Source organism: Petaurus breviceps, unplaced genomic scaffold, assembly GCF_028583685.1.
Source record: "Petaurus breviceps papuanus isolate PSGF00001 unplaced genomic scaffold, PetGlider_PUasm1.0 225, whole genome shotgun sequence".
In the NCBI taxonomy this organism is placed as follows: Eukaryota; Metazoa; Chordata; class Mammalia; order Diprotodontia; family Petauridae; genus Petaurus; species Petaurus breviceps.
The window spans coordinates 17129512-17148583 of NW_027185889.1; the positions used below are offsets into that span (position 1 = coordinate 17129512).

The following is a 19072-nucleotide window of genomic DNA, read 5'->3' on the forward strand; positions in this document are numbered from 1 at the left end:
TATTGCAGAGGGGTGTGGTAAAAACTTATCACATTTAAAAACTTAAAAACTGTCTCTCAAGAAAAAAAAGTGACCTACAACACACATTTCAGTTTCATCTTTGTGACCGACATTTTCTTGATCACTTTCTTGAGTCTAGACAATCAATAGAATAATTCAGGTCCTGATTTGTAATTTACTGGTTTCTGAGGGGTAAATGTTCGCACACAAAATTTAACATTCAGCTCTCCAGAACCAATTGAAGTTGGCTCCAACACAATTCTGGTTGAACTGTGATTGCTATCATTTCATTGGAAAAGATACTAACTTCATATTTTCTCCACCTAGGTACCATTCATATGTATACAATTTGCAGGAGACTGATGATTGTTGGGTTGTCTGCTGAGGTAGGAAATGAAGTATTGAAAGAATTATTCTAATCTAATCAATTCCTTTTAAGACTTCGAGTTGTACATGATTAATATGGAAATATGTTTAACATGATTGCATATGTATAACCTATATGAGATTGCTTGTGATCTTGGGGTAGGGAGGAGAGGGAAAGAGGGAAAAAAGTTTGGAATTCAAAATCTTATTAAAATATGTATATTGAAAGCTATCTTTACATGTAATTGGAAAAAAATACTATGTAAAAAAAGACTGAATTGTATGCAGCAAAGGAAATACCAAAAAAAAAAAGTAAAATTTGTTCGTTTCCTAAGTTTTTCTTTAGGCTTATGTTTTTAATTTAAAAATTTGTTACAAGTAACCACTGACAGAGGTTAAGAATTAGACCTGTGATTTCATTACTATAGGGGACTACCAGGTGAAGGAAATTCCCTCACCACAGCAAGTTGACACCTTGTCTTAAATAGAGTCATTGAGTACTAAAAACTATTGTAACTTGCCCAAAGTTACAGAATCAGGATGTGGCAGTGGTGGGATTAGAACCCACCTGACTCTGAGGGCAGCTATCTACTATACCATGCTCTTTCCCAACCATCAATAAAATAATCAAACCTATAAAAGAAGGGATAAAATCATACTTTAAACTCATAGCTGTGAATAAAGCAGAATCAAATGAATTATCAACAATCAAAGAAGGTGCTTTTTTTTTCCATCTCTTCTTCCAGGCCTGTACAAAATTCTATATCTTTCTTCCTTCCCCTAATTTTATTCTATGTTACCTCATGTCTCTTTGCGTGTTTCCTTGTAGGCTTTGTATTTATAATTTTGATGACAGCCTCATGATTTGCTATTATATTAATATACCGTGGTTTTTTTTCAGCTATTCTATGGTTGTTGAAAATAGAGGTTATCAGTCTTTTACCACTGCAAAAGAACAGCTCTGAATATTATTGTACCAATAGATCCTTTGTTCCTTTTATGATGACTTTGGAGGCAGAGTTTATCAATGGGCAGGCTCCATTGAAAAGTATGTTAGATATGTGGTATATTGCCATTTTTGCAGAATTCAAACCCAGGCCCTCTGATCATTGGGTTGTCTCTTTCCCTCTCTGTTACCAAGATTATAGTAAATAATTGAAAATGATAAAATTGTAATCTTTAAAAAAATCTCTTGCATCCCAGGTCACCAAGTCACATTGACACTCCTCACTACAAATAAGACTGATTTTTAAAAATCTATTTTTACTTATTTCATTAAATATTACCCAATTACATGTAAAAATAATTTAAAAATTCATTTAAAAAAAATTTTGAGTTCCAAATTCTCTCCCTCCTGCCAGCCTCCCACTCTTTGATAAGGTACATAATACGACATTGATTATACCTGTGAAGTCATGCAAAACATTTCCATGTTAGCCATGTTACAAAAGAAAACACAAACACACAGAGGTGTGCACATCGAAACAAGAAAAATAAAGAAAGCTTAAAAAGTATTCAAGTAAGTTTCATTTGTGAATTTTCATGGCTCCTGTTGCCTGACCTGAATTGGACTGATGTTTTAGACTGGTACAGTCAATGCTAATTGACCCATGGTACTAATGACTCACACCATGGCAAGGAAGAGGAGAGCTCTAGGACTCAGAGGAGGCCACACTGGGGGCCATTTCTACGGGTCAGGCAATGACACTACCACCACATTCCAAAGTCAGGGTCAGTGCTAGATTAAGCTGTAGATATTACAGTAATTACTCAAATAATCCAGTAGAACAGTGCTCAACACTGTGACTTTGCCCTCCAAGTCATAATCCATCCTCACCTGCCCAGTCTTCATGACTCTTATCTGCCACGTTTACCCCCAAGGCCCCACCCAACATGCTTGAGTTATCATGACGTCAGAAGGATTTCAATGGAGCATATATGCTCGTGATTGGGTTATGTGGGACTCTTTTTCCCATACCTGGATGGCTTTGACATCCATTATCACACTGATAATTCTTTTGTAATAGGACATTGTGGTTAGCAGGTACTAAAGAGGACTCTCCCTGTCCTTAATTTACCTTGGCAGTGTAGAATCTGAGGTCACTGGATGTTCAGGGTTACCTCTAAAGACTTTGTATTTGGGTGTGCATAGTAGACACCAGCAGTAGTAGTAGCTCTAATAGCCTTTTGTGGTTTTGCTTTTACTTTGGCATTTTTGCCAGACCCAGGTCACAGGAACATGGATTTAGAACTAGAAGGAACCATAGAACAGAGGTCCTCAAATGGAGTCTGGGAACTTGTATTTTTAATATTTTGACTATTGTGTTTCAATATAATTGGTTTTCTTTGTAATCCTATACATTCTGTTCTGTGCATTTAAAAACATGATTCTAAGAAAGGGTCCTTAGGCTTCACCAACTGCCAAAGGGGGTCCAAGATACAAAAAAGGTTAAGAATTCCTACCTTAGAGATCCCAGAATCTAACCCCTCTTTGTTTTTATAAATGAGTAAATTGAAGCAGACTGAGGCTAATCAACTTGCCCAGGACCACCCTGCGGTTAAGTGTTTAAACCTTGGTCATTCTAATTCTGAGCCCAGCTGCTGGTTACATGGATGGGCATTCAGCCTCTGTAGCCAAGTCTCTGTCTTAGGGGTTCCAGGGAGTTTTATTTTACAATGTCAGTCCCCCACCAGCAAACTTCGCTGATGGGACTTTCAGCTTGCAGGAGTTGCTGAAACTTGACTGTTGTTAAGTTACTGCAAATGTTGGTGGTATTTTTGTCAATAGGAGATGCATTCTTCCCCTTCATCCATTGTCCTGACATCAGAATGCTGGCCAAGAAATGAGACTACATTCCCAGTGGGGCCATTTTTGAGTTATTACTGGCACTTGCTACATGGCTGGACATTTTTTTTTCTTTTTTGTCAGTGCTGTTGAAACCTGTTTCCTGAACATGTTGGCATTCAGAGCTCAGAAGTATTTAAATTTGTTTTTAAGAGTATTTAAAATTGTTTTAATCAAAACAACAAATCTCTCTGCATTTTAAAAGTTAATAGAATTTTTAAAAGGACAATAGGCTAGGCAGTACTGGGACATTTCTAGGGCCTTTGGAATTCCAAAGTGCTTGTCATTGATGGTCCTTTAAGCACTAATTGAAAGGGAGGGTGCGCACACTATAAAGCTGGCCTCCAGACGCTTCCAGAGACTGCATTCAGTTCCAGATGATTTTCTAAAAAGAAATCCCATCGTCTTGTTGTCCTTGGTGTAGCAATAAACCCTTCTGCCCAGAACCACCATGCTGTGGCTCACTTCCTTGACCAGGCCTGCTCTGGCTGCCAAAGCCAGGGGGATGGCGATGTCTGTGCCAACATTTGACTGTTAGCTTTTTGTTCATCGTCACCCAGGGAGAATTTTAATTTAGCTTGAGTCATCTTAAAATAATTTGTTATTTGTAGTTTATGTAAATCACGCCTTGTTGCATATGTTTCAGGATCAGAGGTTTTTAACCCTTTTTTTGTGTGTCATGGCTTCCTCTGTGGGAGGTGTGGTGAAGCTTATGGATCCCTGCTCAGAACAGTGTTTTTAAAAATGTATAAAATGAAATACTTAGGATTACAAAGGAAACGAGTTAAACTGAAATGGTTATCAAAATAGCAAATACAAAGTTCACAAATTCCAAATTTAAAAGATTAAATAAAATATTAAGTTTTAAATATTAAAATGCTAAGTATTAAATAAAAAGCTCGCACACCCACACCCCTGTTCTGTAGCTGTCTGACTGAAAAAGGCACAGTGAGGCCCTCCCCTCCCTCCTCCCTGCCCCAAAAGAAGCCAACAGGAGATTGCCAGGTTGTGGTGAGAAGGAAAGGCCTCTTTCAGACTAAGATGAATGCTTCCACTCAGGTCCTGATTTCCCTTTCCCTCTCCCTCCATTTTGGATTAATGGTAATTCTGGGTCAGAATGGAGTCAGCGGGTCCTTTCCAAGTTGTAAGTGTCTTTGGCTGTTCAGCCTGGCTCGGAGTCATATTCTAGATTGGGGTCTACTTGTTCCTCCTTTGTTCTCCAAGAGGCCTAGTGACCTCCTGGGATGATGTCTTGACTTTCCAGTGGATTGGGTTTAAGGAGGCAGAGCTGTGCAAAGTCATCAGCCTCACTCTCTCCTCAGTGTCACTGGAGTTCAGTGGCAAGACAAAAGTCTAGAGGACTGGCTGTGGCCAGGATATAGTGGATGACCTTGGCTTTTCTAAATTAAATGCTGGAAAGGATCTCAAAGATCATCTGGTACAGCCCCTTCATTTTATAGATAAGGAAACTGAGGCTGGGGGAGGTTGCATGATTGCCTCAAGGTCACACATGTAGTTACAAGAAGTGTCATTTGATCTTGGGTCTTCCTAAAGCTGAAAACAGCTTTTCATCTATTGTACCATATTTTTCTATAAAATTAGGTCTGTGGGTGCTCTGGGCTTCAGGTTTGACTGAGAATCGGCCAAGAATTTCTCTAATCTAAGCTCAGAACTTTTCTGTGTTCACCCTAGAAACCCCATTGTGTCTCCAGGGCCGTCCCAGAGCTGAAGTAGGTTCTGGGGGTGGAGAATCTGACTCTGAGAGACAGACCACATGTTATTTATTTCTGAAAGTCCTTTGTCACTGAGCAAGCTGTGTTACACCCAGTAGGAATGAATGAATGAAATTTGTGATTTTTCATGTGCTAAATTTGACTTCATCTTACCCCAAAGCCCTTTTTTTCAACTCTGTGCTCAAATACCAGTCACACATCAAGGTGGGCTAGGGTCAGGGCAGGCTTATTTTCTTATTTACTTTGTTGTCATAACCTTTAATTCCTACAAAGATTTCAGAGACCAAAGTAGGCCCTGACGCTTATACAGGCAGGAAAATCAAACCCGGATAACTTAGTAGAGAAGGAAGGTGGCAAACAAGAAAGACACACATGCACACTCTCTGTTTCTCTCTCATTCCTTCTCTCTCTTTCTCTCCTCTTTTCTGTCCCTTCCTCTTCCTTCTCTCTTCTCTCTCTCTTTCTCTCTTTAAAACTTTCTTTGATAATGTTAATAGTAAAGACAGAGCATCCAGTTTCATTTTTGGTTGTGATATAATCGGTGGATTCTAAAGTTATATTTAAAAGTTACCATGGCATGTCGTCAAGGCTTAATAAATTTTTGACTGTTGACTTAAACTATTTAAGACCTTAAGGTAATTAACATGAAAAATTTGAAAATATTGAAGGATATTTTGATTTTGCAAAAACATATAAATTTTTTTTCATAATTGACAGTTGATATAACCTTATTCTGACTACCACTTTAAACTTAGAAAGCCTTTGTCATTTTCCTAGAGGATGTAAATGGTATTACAGTGACACCCTGTGGCTAGATTTGTTAATTGTGTGCTTGCTTCATATATATTTTTTTCTAAATTATTTCCTTTCCAGGTTCTCTCAGGTTATGAATTTTCAGGGTAAATTATGAAGTTTCAGAGATATTTAGTTTTTCTGTGAAAAACCAGGAGCAAGGCTAATACATGCATTTCTACCAGAAGTGAACAGTAGCAGATGCATTTTCTATTTCCTGGGAACAAGGGGAAACTCTTCAGCATTGGTCCTTATTCTTGGAAATGTCTTTTCATCTTTGAATCTGAAATGGACAGTTGCTCGGTTCTTCAGCACCGAAGCCCCAAATTGACAGTGAAAATAATATAGATCACTATATAGATGTTATTGTTGAACTTAGACACAATTCTGTTTTTTGTCTTTTTAAAAATTAAATTCATTTATTTTTGTTTTCAACATTAATTTTTATAAGATTTTGAGCTCTAAATTTTCCCCTCTCCCCAAGATGGCATAGACACAATTCTTAATATAGTTCTAGGGAGACTAGGGTTTATTGGACAAAACAAAGCTTCCTTAAATCTTAAATCTTCCTTAAGCCCTTCCCACGCTCCTCTTTGTATTTTTTCCTCACTCATCCATCCTCAGAAAGTTCTTCTGTGACAGTATAAAGTTCTACTGACAGCTACCATATTGTTTTGGTGGACAATTTGGTGGGCCATATTGTTATGGAGGACCAGTTAGGAGATATAGTGGCAGCATCATAAGGTCCTATACATGGGGGGAAGGGAGAAGGAGGGTAGAGTAGGAACAGAAATATAATGATTATAGATTTTCCTAATGCATTTTTCCATTGTTTAAATATTTTACTTTTAGTAGGCATTGGTCTGCATTGAAGAATTGTAGTGTGAACACACCAAATATTTAGAATTAGAATTCAATATTAGAATGAGCAGCCTTCAGTAGAGAAGCAGTGTAATATAAGGGATGGTGAGCTAGTCTGGGAATCGAGAAGACAGTGGTTCAAATCTTCCCTCTACTCTGTAGTGGCTGTAGGACCTTGGGAAAATCTAGACTGCTAGACAAGTCTCAAAAACTACACGTTCCATGACACTGCTGATCATCGTTGGTTTGGGGGAAGTGGGTTTTTCCTCTAGGAATTCCCTGTGCCAATGAAACTTCAGGTTTGAACTCTTTGGGTTTTGCTAAGTTTTGGCAAAAACACTAAATCATTTGTGTTTCTCCCATAGGCCTTGGAATACTTGCTCTGGGCAAGTATCTGTATGGAATCCTCCATACCCCTTTTAGCGGTTAGGTATCTGACTTGGAGAGCTACCCTCTACACTGCTGTGTCCCAGTGTTACTACGACTGCCAAGTTGGAATTCAGGGAGAGGTAATTAGTTGTCCCTTCATAATCCCAATAAAACTAACTTTTAAAAGGGCAAGCACAACATGCTTGGGATTTATTTTTTATTTTAAATCTTATTTACTTCTATAGAACCTATAGAAGGATGAGAGTCAAGAATGGTTTTTAGGCCTTTATTTGGGTAAAACTGCCTGACTTCCTCTTCTCACTCCCCTCTTGTTCTACTTTCCTAATCTCTCTTATTTTCCTTGTCTTCCATTTTGTCCCATCTCTCTGGATTCTGAGGACTTGGTTCTACATCCCTGCTCTGTCACTAACAGTGTGACTGCGGACAAGTCTTGTAACTTTTTCTGAACCTCAGGATCTTCATCTATAAAATTATGGGGTTGTACTCGATGAATACCAAGCTCCCTGCTGGCTCTAAATCTTGGAGTCTATGGTCCTTCTTTCTTTAAATTCATTTTTAAAATAAAAAAAATAATTTTAAAAATCAACTTTTTTAAATTTAAAATTTAAATTCCTGTGACTTCCCTTCCTCATTTTACTCTCTGTCTTGTTTTCTCTCTCTCCCTCCCTCATCACCTTTCTCTTTTTGCTTTTAGCCTTGGGGCAGAACTTCAGAATTTTACATAAATCAGTCAGTTGACATGATTGCTGCTGCATTGCTTCTCTTATTTTTTGCCCATCTGAAAGTTGAGTGGCTTTCCATGGAAGAACTCCATCTGAGGTTGAAAGGAATGCATGGGCTGACCATGGGAGTCTTTTTAGAGCAGCCCACTTCAACTATAGGCTCATGGGCAGTCTACAGTGAATGGAGATCCTTCTTTTTCTCCAACTGGATTAGGGCTCAAGATGGCTCTGATGCTTTAGGGGATGGCGAGGGGGAGCTAGGTAGTAATCAAAATCACTGAGTAGTGGGAAGTTCACAGGTCAGTAGATCTGGGTTTATATCTCAGCGTGGATACTGGCCAGCTATGTGACTTTGGGCAAATCTTTTAATCCCCCTGAGCCTCCGTTTTCTCGTCTGATAGTAATACTTGTTCTACCAACATGTCAGTAGGAGATTTCTTTGAAGATCCTTAATACATTATATAAATTGTTTTTATATTATTTTCTTCCTCCTATTATAAGCTCTGATTTTAGTTGTAGTAGTAATTGTTCAGTGGTTTCAGTCATGTCCCACTCTTTGTGACCCCATTGGGAGTTTTCTTGGCAAAGATACTAGAGTATTTTGCCATTTCTTTCTTCAGCTCATTTGACAGATGAAGAAACTGAGGCCAACATGGTGAAGTGACTTGCCCAGGGTCACACAGCTAGGAAGTGTCTGAGGACAGATTTGAACTCAAGAAAATGAATCCTCCTGACTTTAAGCCTTGTGCCCCTTAGCTGCACTGCCCTTGTCTAGTAGCTAAGCTACATAATAAATGTTTGTTGGATTGAATTAGGTAGTCAAAAGAGCTAAGCCACCTTACAGTTGAGAGGACATATTCCTATCATGTTTCCTTTTGGAAATTACATATATTTTTCTGTACCTTTGTTATATTTTTCAAATGTGTTAACTTGAGGACCTAGCATCTGCCTCATTCAGACTATTAAATGAGTTAAAAGAGGTTTTGGTGAATCCTCAGTGAAACCTTTGCAAAAATGGCAAAAAGAGCTCTGTTAAGATAGTGTCTGACTTCAGTTTATGAAACTACTAATCTTCCACATTTTTTTTAAAGTTCTTTTTGGGGCTGATTTTCTCTGGAAGATCTCAAATGCTGATCAATTTCATTGTAATTTAGATGGAGGATAAGATTTCATTCTGAATTTTGATTTTTACTTAGGAAGTACTTAGCAAAATTAACAAATGTTAACTGCTTACCTACTTTTTATATTGAAAGAAAAGTTAGTTCATTGATTGCTTCCAGGGAATGAATAGCTCAGGTATGTATTATTTTGAAAGTTCTAGATGTCAGGAAAGGAGTAGAAGAATAAAATGTGATTGCTCCCTTGACAAATTTGTGATCGTTGCTTTTCTGTTATACATAACGATTAAATTTTTTTTTAAATCCATAATAGATTTTTGCTAGGCGAGGTTTGGGAAAAATTGATGAATTAATTCAACTAGAAGTAATGAGCCTCACACCACCACAGGATAAAGCAAAAAGACAATTTCGAGAAGCCACCATAAAGGTATACAGATGAACGAAATCAAAGAAACTTGTCTCCTTTTCCATTTGGTTATGTCTCTGAATCAGTAACCATCGCAGAATATTTTTGATTGTTATTTTTACATATCATCCTCCCCGAGACAGATGGCAGTGATGATCTTCAAGAGAGCAGTTTTTGAACCTCGCAGAAAGACCAAGTCCTTTGTAAGAACAAAACCAAGATTTAACCTGCGGGAGGCACAGAATGTGAGTCTGGGATTATGGATTATGGGAATCTTCTTGAAGAGAGCGCTATGTTTTTTTTTTTTAATGCCTGCTAAAGCCTATATGTTGAGCAGTTCTGTTTTTGATTCTTTTGTCAATGGGAAGCTACAGAAAGGAGGCTCCCCCCCCTTTTTTATCCTTATTAAGCAGGGGCACTTCCCTACCTAGGGGGCGGAAGGCTGTGAATGGCCATCCTGGCTTTAGACTTATGGTACCAGCTCAGTTTAGATAAAGGTGTGGTTGGTCATGCAAGATTAGGTATGAATCACGAGTGATAGCCAGGATTCTCAGGTGTGTATGGAGTAGCCGAAACAGCAAGCTAGGAGATGATTTAATGATTTTAAAATACTTCAGCTTTCCTGATGTGGGTACTGTCTCCAGTGGTGCAGAGTGCAACTCATCCACACCTTCCATAATGCTCTATGGAACAGTCACCCAATGTACTGAGGCCCTCCCCTTAGAATTCTTGACATTGTATGAGTAGCAGTAGAACACACAAGCCCTGCGGGGGGGACCCCCCAGTTACCTACTACATTGTGGACCCACTGCTTCTCCATTGCTCTGATGATATCTTTTACATCTCTTCTGCCACATAATCCTTCTTTAGTAATATGCTGTATAGCTTGCTGGTTTCAGATACAAAGGAGAGACTACTAAATCAGATCCCTGCAGGTACACAAGTGACTTAGAAAATCACATATGGACATTATCTTTGCTTTATTGTATTTTTATTTATTTGTTTAAGAGATATTTCCCAGTTGCATTTTAATCTGGTTTGGGCTTTATTTGGGAGTGTTGGGCCTTACGTTTGACATCTCTGCTGCAGCCCTCTCCAGCCACCTATCTCCTTTGCCCTTTTGATGCCCTACAACCTTAGCATTTCAGTGACTTGTGTTCTATGAGGTAGCCATGTAGCTCCAGAAGAATACTGTGTTATAAAGATGGACATTTGTTTTAGGCAGAAGCTTGGGAGTCATTAAAACATTATACAGATGGGGCCAGCTGATTCTCATGTGGCATGACCTTGAGGTCTCTTCCTACTCTGGTCACCCTCTACTTAAAGAATATAGTTTCTAAAGTGTGATACCGCCCCCCCTCCCCAGAACTGAACACAATACTCTAGATGTTCTCTGACCTGGGACAGCAGAATTCTTATTTCCTTAAACAAATCAGGACTTAGCTTTAGAGGTAGAAAGAACCTTTGGGGTCACTGAGTCCAACTAACTAATTTTCAGTCATCTGGTTAGTCAGTTATCATTTAGTACTTACTAATAGCCAAACTTTGTGCTAAGCACTGGGGATACGAAGAAAGGCAGATACAGTCTCTAAGAATCTCTAGGAACTCATGTTTTTAATAAGTGAGAAATGTGTATATAAATAGGGAATACAAGATCTGTAGAAGTCATCTCAGAAGGGAGGACTGGGAAGGGCTTTCTGCAGGGAGGAGGAGTCAAGCTGAGGGACCCTTGGAAATCTTGCAGGTAGATATGAGGAGGAAGAACATTTCAGGTACAGGGAAGAACCAGTGAAAAGGTGCAGGGCATTAGAGAGTTCTCTACCCAGAACAGCAAGCAAGTGGCATGGCTGGCTCAGCCTGTATGGAGAGGAAGAAAGTGTAAGGTGATTTGAAGGGTCCTAATTGTGAAGAAAAAGCCAAATAGAGGTTTATGTTTGATCCTGGAGGCGATAGGAGCCACTGGAGTGTATTGGGTGGTGGTGGTATGTACCATGGTCAAATTTATGCTTCAGGAAAATGCTTTGGCTGCTGGGTGGAGGGTGGATTTTATCTGGGAGAGAATTGAGGCAGGGAAATCAATTGGAAAGGTATTGCAAGTGTCTGGGTAAGAGATAATAAGGGTCTGCAGCAGGGTAGTTGCTGTGGAACTGGGAAGAAGGGTTTTATGCGAGAGATGTTGGGAAGGTAGGTGTGATGAAATTTGCTAGCAGTTGGATGTGTGGGGTGAGTGAGAGGGAGGATGAGACTGAGGATGCAAACCTGGGGGATTGGGAGAGTAGGGGGCATCCTTGACAGTAAGAGGGGTGGGTTTGGAGGGAGAGAAAATGACTTCTGTTTTGGACATATTGAGCCTGTCCTGCCTTATAGGATATACTCAGTGTGAGATATCCAAGAGACCACTGGGTAATTGTGTCTCTGTCTATGGATCACACACACACACACACACACACACACACAGATAGATAGATGTGAAGTCATGGGAGCTGATGATTAGGTAAGAAGAGTATCAAGTCAAAGAGAAGAGAGCCTAGAACAGAGGTTTGGATAACAGCTGTGGGCATGACATGGATGAAAACCCAGCGCAAGAGCTTGAGAAGGAGCTCACAGGTGAGACCTGTGTCATCATGAAATTATTGTGTAGAGAGAGTATCCAGGAGGAGAAGGTGATCAGCAGTTTTAAAAACTACACAGAGATCTAGAAGAAAGCAGACTGAGACACAAGCCTTAGGTTTGGCAATTCAAAGATGAAGAGACTGGGGCTGAGAGGGGTTAAGTGTCTTGTTTAGGGTCACCCAGCTATTAAGTGTCTGAGGAAGGATTTATATCCAAGGCTTTGAGTGCACCGTGCTTGGATTCTATGGATGCTGTGCTTCCCAGTACTGTTTATGATTCTCATTCATTTTCTTGGTGAGCTTGCCATACGTTGACCCTAGCAGTGACTCGGCCATCATGTCCTAGAAGTCCCAGCTTAAGTACCACTATCTGCAAGAAGCCTTTCCCAGTGCCTCTTTGTGCTAGACCCTTCCCTCTCAGAGTACCCCTCTTGATGTCTTGTTTCCACTACTGTCATCTTCCAGGGTTTTTAGGAGTGAAGGATGTCATTCATCTAGGTGACTTGAACTTAAGAGCCATGAGGGGGCTTTCTTACAATCTCCTTACTTACAGTATTAACTGTTCATTAACTTTAGTTTCTCTGTCCTTTCCAGTTGAAAGAGGATTCTCAGAGGTAGAGAAGATAGAAACCAATAAGGCCTGGACCTCTTTGCCTTCTCCATGTTGGCCGTTATCCCATGTGTCTAGAGCAGAGATCCTGTCCTTCCTTTGATCCTGCTCTTTTTCCTAGTAAAGCTTTAAGAAAAGCAAACAAACCTTTGCTGTTGTTCTTAACGTTTCTCTCCAGTCTCGCTTGATTCTGAGCTTTAGCACTTTTGACAGTTTTCATAGGAGTGTGAACCATTTTTGTATTCACCCTCTGTTACCTGCCCTTGCTTTCATCTTCTGTAGTTCTTAAGAATCGATGTTTTGGAGTGTGAGGACTTCACATTCGCGCTGGCCTCGTTAGATAGTTCCCGTTTCTTCTTCTTGCTCAAAATGTTCTCTTTGTGCCTTCAGAATTTCTTTCTTGAAAGTGTTCCTCCTCGTCGTCTGATTTCCCCTTGAGAATCTTCGTCCATAGGATCTAACTTTGTCTGTTTTCTCAGAATTGATCACAGGATTGACTCTTTTGTGTCATGCTCCCTTTGGCAGTTAGGCAACACCTGTGGACTCATTAGAATAATGCTTTTAAGTGATTGAAGGAGATGCTAAATTTTGATTAGTGAAAATCAGGATGTATCTTTTTTCCCATCCCATTTTCCCCCCACTTCTAAGTTCCCTTAGGAATTTAGAGTCAAGTTCCTAAGACCTCCTAGCATTAAGGGAAGGTCCATGCACCCCACATTAAGAGCTCCTGACCTATGTCAGACTATGCCCAGATTTTTCTTCTCCTTTGTTACAGAATTCAAGATAACACATGCAAAACAGAGCTCTGTGTCTTTTCTACCTTATCCACATCTCTTCTCAGTTTCCCTGTTTTTCTGTCGAACACCCCACCACCCTTCCAAGTCACCTAGGTTCAAAACCCCACAGCCCCCCATGATGCTGTCGTCTTCCTCATGTTCAGGTCTTTGCCAAACCCTGTTGATTCTGCCTCCGTCATACGTCTTGGGCTTGTCCTCTTCTCCGCACTCTCATGGGCAGTTGAGGTGCTCAGAACTTGGGTTCTGTCAGTAACCTTCCTCACTGGCCTTCTCTGCCTCCAGTCTCTCCTCCCTTCAAGCCACATGCCTGCCAAAGTCTGTCCTGACCTGACCACTTTTCTCAGCTGAAGAAGCTTCAGTCTCTGTTGAGCGTGGAAGGCCCTTCACCATCCAGCTTTAACTTCCAGGCTTATTAGGATGATTCTCATCAGACCATCAGGCCTGGCACATAGAAGGTGCTTGGCAAATTCTTGTTGATTTATCTTATGAATAGGACAGATTTTTACTGAATTCTTAGTAGAATCATCAAATAATAAGATTTTGATATTAATAATAGCTAGCATTAAGTCATCACATATGTTATTTTCCTTGCATATGTTATTTCATTTGATCCTCACAGCAACCCTTGGAGGTAGATGTTAATATTATCCCCATTTTACAGATGAGGAAACTAAGGCAGACAGAGGTGAAGTGACTTGCCCAAGGCCACACCACTAGTAAGTGTCTGGAGCTGGATTTGAGCTCAGTTCTTCCTCACTCTATCCAGAGGAGGCATCACAAACCTGTCTTACAAACCAGAGGGAGCTGCTTGGATCCAGAGCTGGGACATAGCTGCTTAGCACCAATGAACAGGGTCAAAGAAACAGGAGAAAAGCCCCTTAGAGCCCTGCCAGGTTCATCTGGGTAGGACTGGATCACTCCAGGTCCCACAGAATCTATGGGCCCAGCAGATGGCAGCAGGAACTTGCCGAGATGATGGATGGGCTGGTTTCTCCTTCCTGTAGGACCTGAATAGACCAGAGAGGACCGTCAGTGAGAAACATTCATCAGGTAGCTGGTGGTGCTGACCAGGAGAGGAATGGGAGGGAAACCCTAGGCTAGGAGAGAGGGGAGTTCTGATTAGATGCTGTCTCTGATGCTTAGTACCTGCCCTCCCCTGCTCCTCCCCATTTGCCTCTCTATGCCTCAGTTTCCTTGGGTGTAAAGTGAAGGAGATGGATTGGATGACCTCCAAGTGCCCTTGGAGCCAGTGACCCTCTGTGCTGGGACCATGGGGCAAGTCAGGCTGTTGTAAGGGGTCTGTATGTCAGCCAGGCTTCAGCCATCAAGGCTGGCCAGGCTCCAGAGATCTGGCACAGCCACCCAGCCCAGATAAATGAGGTCAAAGGCAAAAGAGCCTCTGAGGGGACCTTCCCCCTCCTCTATTTCCAGCTTCCTTTTGTTTGTTGTCCTCCCCCCTCCCCACCCCTACTCCCACTTCAACCCACTCACATGAAAGTATAGTCTCTGTAGGGGCTTAAGGTCATATCCCCATTGCCTGGCACAGAGGAAGGGATTAATAAAATGCTTCTCTGTCTGCTTCTTTTGGTTGTCTGTCTCTCCCTCTCTCCTTTCTCCCCCATCTCCTCCTGTCTCTTTCTCTCTCTCTCTTTCCCTCTTAGAGAGCTCCGAGTGTCTGATGTGATCTGGTGGATTTTATGTATTCTCAAGAGCAGTCTAGGTGCTTGTTTCTTATTTAACATCTATGTGTAAACCAGGACAGATGAGAAAACAGTTGTTCTTTTCTAGGAAGTAAGCTCAAACACCCTATTGAGGAATAAACAGTACCGACATTCCATGCAAGGTCTTGTGAAATCTCAGAACAAAACATTTTCTGTTTTGGTTGTCATGTTCCCAGAGCCTACAACCTTGGGTGCTCATTATATAAGTGGCCAAGCTCATGCACACTTTGGGCCTTATGCTTCTTCATGTCTACAGTAGTCAGATGACCTTCATGTAAGCCTGCCTGGCTCTTTGGGGTGGGTTCTTGTTGGCCAGCCACAATGGCAACTTGCCTTGTCTTGGACAGTATTCTTAAGGGCCAGCCTGGCAGAGGGGGTCAGCCCCATTCCATTTTTGTACATTTATTTTAGGAATTTTTTTTAAAGCAATTAGAGTTAAGTAACTTGCCCAAGGTTACATGGCCAGTTATTTTGTGTAGGTGTTAAATATCTGAGGCTGGAACCGATCCTGGATCCTCCTGACTCCGGGGCCGGTGCTCTTACCCACTGTGCCACTTAGCCGCCCCTGGAAATTCTTAATATTGAACTAAAATGTGTGATTCCTTAACAACTCTAATTTTTCCCTCTGTTCTAGATACACACAATCCTTCTGTGTGCTTGACCTTTAAATATATGAAGATAGGAATCCTGTCCCCTTCAATTTTAGTCTTCTCTAGATTAAATATTCCTAGTTCTTTCAACACTCCTTATGTGACTTAGTTTCTTGCTCTCCTTTGTAATGCACTCCAGCTTGTCATTAATCTTTCTTTTTTAATTTTTTTAATTTTTAATTTTTTAGTTTACATCATTCATTTCGACAAGATTTTGAGTTACAAATTTTCTCCCCATTTTCCCCCTACCCAGCACCCCAAAACAGAGATCCCACTGAATATCCCCTCCTACAATTTGCTCTCTCCCATATCTTCCCCCACCCCACCTCTAACTTTCCAGTAGGGCCTGGTGTATCTCTATGCCCCAGTACCTGTATATCTTATTTCCCAGTTACATGTAAAATAATAATAATATATTAAAATATTCAATTTTAAACCTTTGAATTCCATATTCTTTCCCTACCTCCCTTGTCACCTACCCTTACTGGGAAGATAAGCAATTTGGTATAGGTTGTTCATGTGTAGCTATGCAAAACATTTCCATAGTGGATATATTGTAAAAGACTGACTATATTTCCCTCCCTCCTATCCCACCTCCCACTTGTTCTATTCTCTACTTTGGTCCTGTCCCTTTTCAAAAGTGGGTGCTTCCAACTTCCCTCCCCCCGAGCCTGCCCTCTCTTTCATCATCCTCCCTCTCATTCCCTTCCCCCCTACTCTCCTGTAGGGTGAGATACCCTATTTAGTGTGTATTTCATTCCTTCTCCGAGCCAAATTCATTGAGAATAAGGTTGACTCATTCCCTTTTACCTTCCTGTTCTTTCCCGCCATTGTAACAGTTTTCCCTTGCCTCTTCTATATGACATAATTTACCCCATTATATCTCTCCCCATCTCTTCTCATTATATTCCTCTCTCACCTCTTAATTTCACCTTTAAAGGATCATCCCTTCCTATTCAACTGGTCCCGTGCCCTCTCTCTATGTATACCTGTACACATACATACACACTTACATATGTATTCATATGCCCATATTCCTTCCTATATAGACACACACACATTTCTATTCCCTTCAACTATTCTCATACTGAGAAAAGTTTCATAAGTTACAATTATCATTTTTCCATGTTGGAATGTAAATAGTACAGCTTTGATAAATTCCTTATGATTTCTTTTCCCTGTTCACCTTCTCATGCTTCTCTTGCTTCTTGTATCTGAATGTCAAATTTTCTATTCAACTCTGATTTTTTTCATCAAGAATGCTTGAAAATCCTCTATTCCATTGAATGACTATATTTTCCCCTGAAACATGATACTCAGTTTTGCTGGGTAGGTGACTCTTGGTTTTAATCCCAGCTCCTTTGACCTCCAGAATATCATATACCAAGCCCTTTGATCCTTCAGTGTAGAAGCTGCCAGATCCTGGGTTATCCTGATTGTGTTTCCACAATGTTCAAATTGTTTCTTCCTGGCTACTTGTAATATTTTCTCCTTGATCTGGGAACTCTGGAACCTGGCTATAATATTCCTAGGATCTTTTCCAGGAGATGATTGGTGGATTTTTTCAACCCCTATTTCACCCTCTCGTTCTAAAACATCAGGGCAATTTTCATTGAGAATTTCTTGAAGGATGATTTCTAGCATCTTTTTTTGATCATAGCTTTCAGGTAGTCTAATAATTTTGTAATTATCTCTCCTGGGTCCGTTTTCCAGGTCAGTGGTTTTTTTTCAATGAGATATTTCACATTGCCTTCTATTTTTTCATTTGTTTTGATCTGTTTAATAGTATCTTGATTTCTCATAAAGTCACTAGCTTCCATTTGCTCTAGTCTAATTCTGAAGGAATGATTCTCTTCAGTGAGCTTTTGAGATTCTTTTTCCATCTGGCAAATTCAGCTTTTTAAGGCATTCTTCTCCTCATTGCCTTTTTGAGTCTCTTTTGCCATTTGAGATAGTCTATTTTTTTAAGGTGTTATTTTCTTCAGTCAGGTTGTTGACTCTCATTTCATAATTTTCTTGCATCATTCTCATTTCTCTTCCCAATTTTTCCTCCACTTTTCTTACTTTGTTTTCAAAACCCTTCTTAAGCTCCCCTATGGCCTGTAACCAGCTTGTATTTTTCTTGGAAGCTTTTGGTGCAGGAGTTCTGACTTTTCTGTCTTCCTCTTGTTCCATGCCTTGATCCTTTTTGTCCCCAAAAAGGGAATCCAAATTTGAACTGCTGTGCTTGCCTTGCTTCCTTTGCTGGCATTTATTGAGTTCTTATTGTGTGCCAATGATTATGCTGCATTTTGGGAAAACAAAGACAAAAGCTATATATTCCCTGCCCTGAAGGGGATTACATTCTAACTTGGGAAATATTTGCCAATATGCAGGTATACCCCCAAAATACAAATTGGTACAAAGTACGGAGTAGGGGGAGCAACTATTAGCTAGAGAGGATGGGGATGGGAACCAGAAAGTCAATCAGTGGGAGATAGCCAGTACCAAAGCACAGAGAATTGTGTGTGAGGAGGAGGAAGAAAGTCACTGTGACTAGATTGTAGTGTGTGTAGAGGGCAGCTCATTGTAATGAATCAGGAAAAGTTAGATGGTGCTACTTGAATTACCCAGTGAAGCATTTTACATTTTATCCTAGAAGTAAAGGGCAGATATTGGAGTTTATAGAAAGTGGCTTGGGGTGTATGTTGTTGCTGTTTATCCTTCATTCCTGAAGAGGAATAAGACGTCAGGGAGATGATGCCATGGCATGCAGGTAAATTGGATTTAAGGGAGGACAGTGCAAAGTCACCAGTCTCACTTTCTCCTCTAAGCCCTTTGGTTCCAGTGTCCAGATAATAGAGATCAGGAGCACTAGAGATGGCCCTGGATGCAGTGGGAGACCTTACCTTTTTTTTTTTTTCAGGGTGTTTGTGCAATGATAAGACCTGTGCTTTAGGAAAATCTCACTTTGGTGGCAGTGTGGGGGTTGGGTTGAAGGATGCTATTGTGGTGTTCCTGGAGAAGAGGGTCTGAGCCAGGGTAAGGGAATGATGTGAGGCAGGTGGAAGCAGATGTTGTAGGGCCCTGGAGAATGTCCACACTCTCCGAGCTCTACCTGGAGAATACTATGGAGCTGTTTCCAGAAACATCCTAATGAAACGTCCCTGGGGAAACTGTGGTATACGTGCAGAGACGTTCTGTAATTGGTTCTGTTGCAGAGGAGGGGCTTTTAGTTGACTTCAGGTGCATTCAGAATGTCCTGTCAGCTCCAGCTATGGCCTCTTGGTCTTAGTGAAGACAGTGGTGCCCCTGAAGCTGTGAGGTTCAGAGGCCTCTTTGGCATCTCATTGCCCCAGACTCAGGGTTTTACAGTTAGTGTGTCATTACTGTTCTGAGCAGCAAATGGTGCTAGAATCGACCAGATTGCATGGAACTGACAAGAAGTGGCAGCTGATTGAACATTTGGG

At 40.7% G+C, this 19072-nt stretch overlaps 1 protein-coding gene across 1 annotated transcript in view; it reads left to right on the forward strand.

Moving 5' to 3' along the window:
• The window catches only part of CFAP54 (cilia and flagella associated protein 54), a 307374-nt gene that overhangs the window by 17099 nt on the left and 271203 nt on the right, over nucleotides 1–19072 (forward strand). Inside the window, exons 5-8 of the mRNA XM_069095069.1 lie at nucleotides 328–386; nucleotides 6963–7106; nucleotides 9141–9254; nucleotides 9377–9478. Coding sequence (XP_068951170.1) covers nucleotides 328–386; nucleotides 6963–7106; nucleotides 9141–9254; nucleotides 9377–9478 — 419 coding nt within the window. The remainder of the gene's footprint in view (nucleotides 1–327; nucleotides 387–6962; nucleotides 7107–9140; nucleotides 9255–9376; nucleotides 9479–19072) is intronic.